General features: G+C 33.5%; 1 protein-coding gene across 1 annotated transcript; it reads right to left on the reverse strand.

Annotated features, from left to right (window-relative positions):
• Positions 1–4,157: 4,157 nt before the first annotated feature.
• On the reverse strand, positions 4,158–6,256 carry LOC117101969 (substance-P receptor-like). The gene is made up of 2 exons (XM_033242109.1): positions 6,120–6,256; positions 4,158–5,209 (listed from the first exon to the last, which is right to left on the reverse strand). The coding sequence occupies exon 2, from the start codon at positions 5,204–5,206 to the stop codon at positions 4,202–4,204; it is 1,005 nt and encodes a 334-aa protein (XP_033098000.1). The 5' UTR covers positions 5,207–5,209; positions 6,120–6,256; the 3' UTR covers positions 4,158–4,201.
• Positions 6,257–10,482: the final 4,226 nt, after the last annotated feature.

A 10,482-nucleotide genomic window follows, 5' to 3' on the forward strand; every position in this document is an offset into this window, starting at 1 on the left:
CCTTGAAGACATTATCTTTTGTTTCAGTGTCGTCAGTGGTTTCGTCGGTGCGGTCGATTTGTACGGAACTTGAGGCTTTATGGAAATTTATCGTCGGATTTTGCATCGTGATGTAAACACGACGATAGCAAAATGTCATAACAAAAATAGGAATTATCCAACTCAACAGAAATATTGAGCCGCCGGAGATTATCCGCACAGTTCCGCTGCTGTAACAATACCTGCAATTTCCTGGGCTAAAATTATCGGGCACGCTAAGAATGGCCAACTGAAATACAACAAGTATGGCGACTAACCATGGGACACACAGCTTCGGCACCATTTTGGTTCTAACTTTGCCTCTCATCCAGTATTTCAATGGATGCAGAACTGCGATGTACCTCTCTATAGATATAAAGACAAGATTGAAGGTTGAAGCCGATGCAAACATCCAGAATAAAGTTCTAGATTTGCAATAAACAATGCCATATTCACCATCTGGTACACGATAGTTGAATAAAATTAGATAAAAGCAGCATCCAAACAAATCAATAGATGCCTGTTGGAATAGCAGAAGATATGTGAAGCATTTTCGGTAAATCTTGCAGTTAATGAACACAATGATCACCATCAAGTTGGCAACGACTCCAATGATGGTCAAGACGTAGCGTGATATAGAGAGACTAAGTTCTACTGCATCTGATGTTTCGTCCAAAGTAACATTCAAGTTATCGCAAGAAGACATTATCTGAAAAATGTAGTTACTTGAATATAAGTTGAGTCAAAAACTTTAAGACTTACAACAGCCTATAACCTATACAGCAACTGAGACTCGGTAGTTGATTGCGTGAGGCTTTGACTTTTGAGGAATGGAAATAACTTACACTTTCGAATAGATAGGGGAGCAATGCAGAAATAGATAGAAAATAGAAATACGAAATACAAACATAAGAAAGCATAAACTGGAAGGTCCACTGATTAATATCAGATAAGATAGTATAATATATACTCCAAGTTACTGTACCGGTGTAAAGATTAAAGCTGAGACTACACCTTATATGACAGTAGAAAATCTACTTCGCACTTTCTAGTTCTTGTATGCATTGCCGCCATCATTAATGAAAACATAAAGAAGAAGACATACCATGTTTACTGTACTAGAACAGTGTCATATTCATTCATAACGCAGCCTTTATTAAGTCTATATACACATAATTATTGTTATCTGATTAATATCAGATAAGATAGTATAATATATACTCCAAGTATCGAAAATGTACGCCATCAATATTTCTATATTATTTATGTCATCACCAGGACCTGATGATGACATAATTAATGTCGAAATATTGAATCCCGACACGATGGCGTGCATTTTGATACTTGGAGTATGTATTATACTATCTTATCTAAGAAAGTATAGTGTTAATAGAAAATATAAATACGAAATACAAACATAAGAAAGCATAACCGAAAGGTCCACTGATTAATATCAGATAAGATAGTATAATACATACTCCAAGTATCGAAAATGTACGCCATCGTGTCGGGATTCAATATTTCTACATTCTTTATGTCATCACCAGGACCTGCGGATGACATAATTAATGTCGAAATATTGAATCCCGACACGATGGAGTATGTATTATAATATCTTATCTAAGAAAGCAAAGTGTTAAACAATTAATTGTACTGAACATTAAAAAGTAACAGATCAAGAAAATGAGTTAGAGCATGTTAAAACAAAAAACAAACAAACTAAAACAAACAAAAAACAATCCAGATGTCGACTACAACGAGACATAAAACTAAAACAAAAACAATATTATATTTGTAATATGATGGCAAAATGACAAAAAAACATAAAACAAATCCTAATGTATGTAAAAATAATAAAACAAAAATAAGTTAGAAAACATTGAACTTCTATAAAAACAAGATGTTTGGTTGAGGCCTCTTTTTTTAGGTGTTATTTTTATTTATATATTTTTTGTTTCTCTCTTTTGTGTGAATCATACTCATTTTAATTTAAAATAACAATTTCATCGATTATTAAGTTAATAAATTTGCGTATTATTTCAAAGTTACTGTATATACTGTCACATGATCTATCATCATTCTCTGTTATTTATCAAGTATAGAGTAGTAAGTAGAGACGTTTAGTGCTTCACCATTTTAATAATGAGCATTTAGTTTACTGAACATATTACATTGACTATTACGGTATTAGCTCTCACAGGTCATTATCCAAGGAATGTGATGGGTTGGTACAATATCTACCTCCACACACATTCTCCACAAAACAATCGGAACATGAAGGTCCACATTTGAAGACAATTGCGAATGTACTCAATATAAAATTTGCCCTTTTTTAAGTTACATATCTGAAATTGATTAAAGGCTCCGGAACCTCTACGATATACCTAAGCTGTAATGCTATCGGCTCTGCTCCTTTACACTGCCGGAAATTTTACATGACAGACCTACAGCCTGTAGCTAGTTGGTCCACTTTTTCATACCCCGTACCCACCTTTCCTTTCAATGGTAATCCTGGATACCGGCCTATCCTACTGCGTTGCTTTATTATCCATTTAAAACTTTATAATAATATCTACTTACTTTATATTAATATAATATTAAACAGCATTACTTCTTGTTTAACGTCTGTATGCATTTTTGCTGTAACAAGGAAGTAATATTTAAAATATAAAACCAATAAAGCTATTTATAGTTTTATTTTATCAATTACTATTATTATTCTATTAAGGACCGAAATGGCTTATACAAGATTTTTCCATGGAGAGTATATAAAAAAAGGAAAACAAAACATCAATACACATCAAAATACATAAAATCATGTGTATTGATAGTAACAATAACAATTATTCAAAAATATCACTATATATATATATATATATATATATATATATTGCTTCAGATGTGGACCTGTCTCTTATACACATCTTATATAGGCCTATAATATATAATATAACTATGTATATATATATATATATGTGTGTGTGTGTGTGTCTGTATGTGTGTATATATAATGTGTGTATCTATATATATATATATATATATATATATATATATATATACATACACACAATAGGCCTTTTTAAGCAAAAGTTTGATAATATTCAAATTTTCATTATCAATGAACATAATCTCTCTCCATTGCATTTTTACCACTATCACAAATACCATGGTTCTGACAATCGATCCGTTACAATTCCTGTTTAAATTGGTGACTGTACTTATTATTAAACAAATATTTATACCAAGAAACATCATAATTAACACTTCGTTTTATACGATCATCATTTGTCTACTTTCTAAAAAAATAGGTATTTTACATTTTGTAGCTCCTTTAACAATAGGTCGTCAGTTGAACTAACACTTGGCTATTGTACCTTCGTTTGTTGCAGCACCTTTCCATATATAAAAATATTTTTCAAAGCAAAGCTTGCTTATTATTATTAATAAAATTATAATAAAAAAATATAAGTAATTTTAATGATAATATTAAGAAATTATTGTCATTATAATTACGATGACGATGAAAGTGACAACGTCATTTACAATAACGACAACGAACGATGATGAAAAAAATAGGTATTTTACATTTTGTAGCTCCTTTAGCAATAGGTCGTCACTTGAACTAACACTTGGCTATTGTACCTTCGTTTGGTGCAGCACCTTTCCATATCTAAAAATATTTTTCAAAGCAAAGCTTACTTATTATTATTAATAAAATTATAATAAAAAAATAAAAGTAATTTTAATGATAATATTAAGAAATTATTGTCATTATAATTACGATGACGATGAAAGTGACAACGTCATTTACAATAACGACAACGAACGATGATGATGATGATAATGACGACAATATTAATAATAAAATAAGGATTATATTAATAACAATAGTATTCATATGCAAAATAATAGGTCCTATGCCATTGTATAATATATATTTCAAATATGTATTATTAAGTCGTAATTATGAATGAAGCAATTAGCAATAATATGTCTGTTGATTATAGTTCTACTATTGGGTATACCCTTATTTTTAGTGAGCCATAACACTGATATTTTTATTTACTGTTAGTTTATAAATGTATGCAATTGTTTCAAACCGCTCGCGTTTATTATACTGTTGAAACAACATACATGAGGCTATAGGTTGACAGAAAAGTTACAATTATGGTAAACATTGTGACTAATGTCGTCGGCGAATGAATGTCTTCTCAAAGCCTATTTTGAACTCATTGAACTTAAACGCATATACAAATGGGTTGGCAGCCAGACTTGATACGAAGCATATGATCGCTGCTTGTCTGAAAGGATGCCTGTCATAATCAAAACAGTCGCAAAGAACGTACACGAGATACACAATTAACAGTGGTGAGATGCTGACAGCAAACACAATGGTAGTAATGACCATAGTTACGATAAAATTTTTCTGAGTCTTACTATAGTATTGTTTCTGCGAACCTTCTACCGTGAAGACATTATCTTTTGTTTCAGTGTCGTCAGTGGTTTCGTCGGTGCGGTCGATTTGTACGGAGCTTGAGGATTTATGCAAATTTATCGTCGGATTTTGCATCGTGATGTAAACACGACGATAGCAAAATGTCATAACAAAAATAGGAATTATCCAATTCAACAGAAATATTGAGCCGCCGGAGATTATCCGCACGGTTCCGCTGCTGTAACAGTACCTGCATTTTCCTGGGCTTAATTTATCGGGCACGCTAAGAATGGCCAGCTGAAATACAACAAGTATGGCGAATAACCATGGGACACACAGCTTCGGCACCATTTTGGTTCTAACTTTGCCTCTCATCCAGTATTTCAATGGATGCAGAACTGCGATGTACCTCTCTATAGATATAAAGACAAGATTGAAGGTTGAAGCCGATGCAAACATCCAGAATAAAGTTCTAGATTTGCAATAAACAATGCCATATTCACCATCTGGTACACGATAGTTGAATAAAATTAGATAAAAGCAGCATCCAAACAAATCAATAGATGCCTGTTGGAATAGCAGAAGATATGTGAAGCATTTTCGGTAAATCTTGCAGTTAATGAACACAATGATCACCATCAAGTTGGCAACGACTCCAATGATGGTCAAGACGTAGCGTGATATAGAGAGACCAAGTTCCACTGCATCTGATGTTTTGTCCAAAGTATCATTCAAGTTATCGCAAGAAGACATTATCTGAAAAAATTTAGTTACTTGAATATAAGTTAAGTTAAAAAAGTTAAGACTACTAAAACAAAAACAATATTATATTTGTAATATGAAGGCAAAATGACAAAAATGATTAAAAAAAATCCTAATGTATGAAAAAAACAAAAAAAAAATAAGTTAGAAGACATTGAACCTCTACAAAAACAAGATGTTTGCTTGAGCCCTTTTTTTGGGTGTTATTTCTATTTATGTATTTTTTGTTTCTCTCTTTAATTGTGTGAATCATACTAATTTTAATTTAAAATAACAATTTCATCGATTATTAAGTTAATAAATTTGCGTATTATTTAAAAGTTACTGTATATACTGTCACATGATCTATCATCATTCTCTGTTATTTATCAGTTTATTAGTATAGAGTAGTAAGTAGAGACGTTTAGTGCTTCACCATTTTAATAATGAGCATTTAGCTTACTGAACTTATTACATTGACTATGATTAGCTCTCACAGGTCATTATCCAAGGAATGTGATGGGTTGGTACAATATCTACCTCCACACACATTCTCCACAAAACAATCGGAACATGAAGGTCAACATTTTAAGACAATTGCGAATGTACTCAATATAAAATTTGCCCTTTTTTAAGTTACATATCTGAAATTGATTAAAGGCTCTGGAACCTCTACGATATACCTATCGGCTCTGCTCCTTTACACTGCCGGAAATTTTACATGACAGACCTACAGCCTGTAGCTAGTTGGTCCACTTTTTCATACCCCGTACCCACCTTTCCTTTCCATGGTAATCCTGGATACCGGCCTATCTTACTGCGTTGCTTTATTATCCATATAATACTTTATAACAATATCTACTTACTTTATAATAATATATTAATATAATATTTAACAAAACAACTACTTAATTATCATGCTCACCAAACCATTTTAACTCTGGTTGTCCTTTCCTTCTGGATGAGGGTATTGTTCGTTTGTTTTCCCGTTTTCTCTGTTTTCTTTGTAATTTTATTGCTTGCTGTTTGTGCTTCTCCTTTCTGGAGGTTTTTGAATAAAATTGAAATTGAAATAATATTAAACAGCATTACTTCTTGTTTAATGTCTGTATGCATTTGTTGCTGTAACAAGGAAGTAATATTTAACATATAAAACCAACAAAGCTATTTATAGTTTTGAAAATATTTGGTGACACATTGTGTATTCACATAAAACATGGTTGGTTGGGTAAAATTAAACAACTAAAATATTTTGTTCACTTTTTTTCTGATTGAAATTCCTGTTGTAATAATAATAGGCCTATATCGTTTCAGTTGTCATATTGACATAATGTTTCCTATTATCACCAATCATACGCACGCAGTAAATAGTTTCTGTTCCTGTTTCTTGACTATAAATTTTGCGATGAAATATCAAGACCCACTGCTAATCGGTCATACTGCACAAGAGTAGCAGAATATTAAATTTTATATAAACAAGTATTTATTTTATTCAGTCCATTTACAAAATGTTTTAAGTTGACCTCAGATCGCGATTCTGTAGGCAGTAAGTTCCATTCTGGTATTGTTCTTGGGTAGAGTGAATTAAAACCCACCTTTCCTTTCCATGGTAATCCTGGATACCGGCAGAATATTACATTTTATATAAACAAGTATTTATTTTATTTAGTCCATTTACAAAATGTTTTAAGCTCAGTTGACTGCAGATCGCAATTCTGTAGGCAGTAAGTTCCATTCTTGTATTGTTCTTGGGTAGAGTGAATTAAAACCGTCTTTGCTTAACATAATTACTATTGCTATTGATAATATATGTACGCTCCCCTTTGTGCTGACGAGTTTTTCTGCATGAATCGTTGTGTTTAATACGTGTTATGTTGTCTGGGATGAGACCATGTGTTTCTTTAAAATTTTTGCAGTCTCCCTTAGTGGACACTTTTCAGGATGACCAACTATTATAAGTTAAAGGCAGTGGTGTTAGTTTTTCTTCTGTACTGTATATCATGTGGAACAAATCTTACTGCTTTGTTTCAAGAAAATTATTTAACTGTATGAAAATCCTCAATACATTAGAGGCCTCATCCAAACCTCAAACAGAAAGATAGAAAAAGTAGCACTCTGACATTAGTTGAATTTTTGTACACACACACACTTCTTCGGGTGAATGGTAAGTTTTTGGTGTAAACACCAAGGATAACCCACGAAAGTCTGGAGAAGACCTTATTTCCAGTGGAGTCCTTCGGGTGATGATTGTGACAGTACACCGGGAGACAAACCTCTACGAATAATATACGGTACCGGTACTGCGTTCTTTGAAGCTCGGGTGCTCAATGCGCCCGACGGTTCGGCCGACTTGATTCTATGAAAAACGCAACGCAACGATGCTCGCTCAACGATCAGTTCATCCTGTCACCGACAATTAGCAGACGACGTCGTGTCGTTTAGCGTTCACAGGGAGCGATGTTGGATGGATTCGTCGTACGATGCAGTGAGTGCCCGGCTTAACGTCAGGCCCGTAGGAACCAATTTGGAAGTGGGGGGGGGGGGCAAATAAGCAGTGGTAGCCACGGATATTTTACGAATTTTAGTGATTTTTTTTATTAAGTTATTTGATAGGCATCGTTCTCCTGTAAAATGACTTTATATATGTTTTGTGATGTTGTAATAAAAAAAAATGAATTCAACAACGAGAAACAAAGAGTATGCAAGAGTACCTATTTTATTTTAAAACCTGTTTTCCATGGCATATCTTATCTTATGTTAATACATTACAATATACCAATTACTAGATCTAACCACATATGCATATGTGCAATATTGTGTAAATCATAGATGCTACCAAGTATCATTAAGCAACGAAAGTACCAAATATATTAAAACGGTGTTCGTTGTTTACACAAAACTCATTGGCTACTTTGACCGTAAGATCTAAAGCATCTGTTAAATAATGACAATAATTATAAAACATCAAAATATTATTACAGTAATTACTCATACTAGGTCCTATTAGGCATAGGCTAGGCCTAAGCTTATAAATAGGCCTAATTGCCAAGTGAGTCTAAAGTCGCCTGGGAAAATGGCCGTCATTTGAATTCAAAATAGCTGCCTACTACTAAGACTCATTCATAATTATCTTGGCAATGGAAAATCGTTAATAATGTAGGCCTAATGTTTTCTCTAGTGATTTAATAGGATCTAGGCTAGCTGCCTACATTTTTTTCCTGTGCGGTAGACTAGGCCTAGGCTATTTAGTAAGACCATGGTAAGACCGCCACCCAGCCAAACATAGGGCCTATGACTAATGTAGTTTAAAATCAGTTTTAATTCTTATAACATGGAATGACCAGGACCAAATTGAAAACTATTTGTAGCATTTAAACTCTTTAATTGTAGTATTGTAGTATTTATAGGTTTTATACAGAGAATACAAATTTAAATCACCATAAGTTATGATCCACTTCTTACTGGATGACCAACTACTATTCGAACTCGACCACGTAATCAACCCTACTTCAAGCCAATCAGAGTGTACGGTACGTAAGACAAAACATAATCCATAGAAAATCATAGACGCTAGGTGGCGCTATATTCAGCCACTCTCATTCATTGTGAGGCGGAAGTTTTTGTCGCAAGGTTTTTCAGTAATATTTCTCAATCAGAAGATATTTTTTTAAATACGATACGACACATTTTCTTGGGAAATAGTGGGGATGTTTTTCAGTAATATATTTCTCACTCAGAAGATATTTTATTAAATAGGCCCCTACGACACATTTTCTTGGGAAAAAGTGGGGGCCAATGCCCTCCCGGCCCCCGGTTCCTATGGCCCTGCTTAACGTGCACACGGACCATAATGCGAAAGACGGTGCGCTATCTAACTTGCATTTAAGCTCTCCAGCTACCACCAGTTTAGCCGACTAAACTAAGGTGCTCTCTTTAAGCGTGAAATTAGCTGGAAGAGGAACATTTTATTTTATTTCATTAATTGGTTTAGGGTTTTAAAATAACAATTTCTCACATGGGAGTTAGACGGGATAAGGGACATTGATATACATGCTGCATGGTGCTGCACTGTGGCTGCCGAGTTTCCTTCGGAAACAAGCTGACCAAGCCAAAATTTCCAATTTCAAAATTTCAATTTGATATGGCATATGAGATATTATGGTTATGGAAACATCTTGTATAAGCTACTACTAGAGGGTTTCGCTCGCTTCTCTCTCTTACCCCTATAAGTATGTTAAACATCGCGACTAGTTTTGATAAAATAAAACAAAATGTGCGGTAGGTGTGATGTAATTAGCCCATACTGCTTTAAATAATTTTAAATAATAAAATGTTGTGTTTTGAGTCTGTTCAGGGAGCCAATCATAATAGAGATTTTGTTAGCTATGGCCTATATAATTTACATGGTGTGTGAACGTTACAGATTTATCAAGTTCAGCTTCTATAAATGTTACGAGATCCACACATTCTAGCTTATTGTTCATAATTAACTCATTGTTACCAATGTCGATTGATTTATTTTTACCTCTGAAAATTTTATATTTTGGCTTTAACACATTATTATTTAGTTTATTATCTGAGAACCATTTATTTATGGGGGCGAGCTCTCTGTTCATAAGGTTAAAGCCCGTATTGCATTTTCGTGTTGCAGAAATACATCCGTATCATCTGCGAATATAATAAAGTCAGATCTGTTACAAACATCAGGCATATCATTTATGTACAAGAAAAGCAGAGGCCCTAAATCGGGCCATATGGCACTCCATATAAAAGTTCTCCATACTCAGATATGTGTCCCTTGATGTCTACACATTTTTCGTTTTCCCAGATAACGAAACAGTCTAAGACAAGTCCTCTTATACCATAGTACCTAATAAGTTCCTAGGCCTATGTAGTATTTTATGATTAATTGAGTCAAATGCTGTGGACAAATCTAAAAAGACTATTACAAACATTCTATTTGTCAATTGCATTTTTTCCCCAATACTTTGAGTTGTTAATTAATTTTCAAATACTTGGAACTATTAATCAAGCTTTTTACATCTCCTTGGCGGAGGTAATGACATTCTAAATGGGGCCCGGGTTATCTTGACAAACATTAAATATATCTGAAGCCTAAATAGTGCAATAGCGTGTACTGATATTGAAATATAATTAGTGGAGCATAGCTTAATAGTCCACGGAATTAGAGCTCAAATTAATCGTTTTTCATTATATATTTATTATGTGGAATATTCCATTTTAATCGAATGGAAGGCAGGCTATTCAGATTTCACCTTCCTGAGATT

Source organism: Anneissia japonica, unplaced genomic scaffold (assembly GCF_011630105.1).
Source record: "Anneissia japonica isolate Jap-2015-1 unplaced genomic scaffold, ASM1163010v1 scaffold997_len2565447_cov190, whole genome shotgun sequence".
NCBI lineage: Eukaryota > Metazoa > Echinodermata > Crinoidea > Comatulida > Comatulidae > Anneissia > Anneissia japonica.

Excerpts from the sequence above, each read along its gene's own strand:
- LOC117101969 (XM_033242109.1), bottom strand. The coding sequence starts at position 5,206 with ATGTCTTCTTGCGATAACTTGAATGATACTTTGGACAAAACATCAGAT.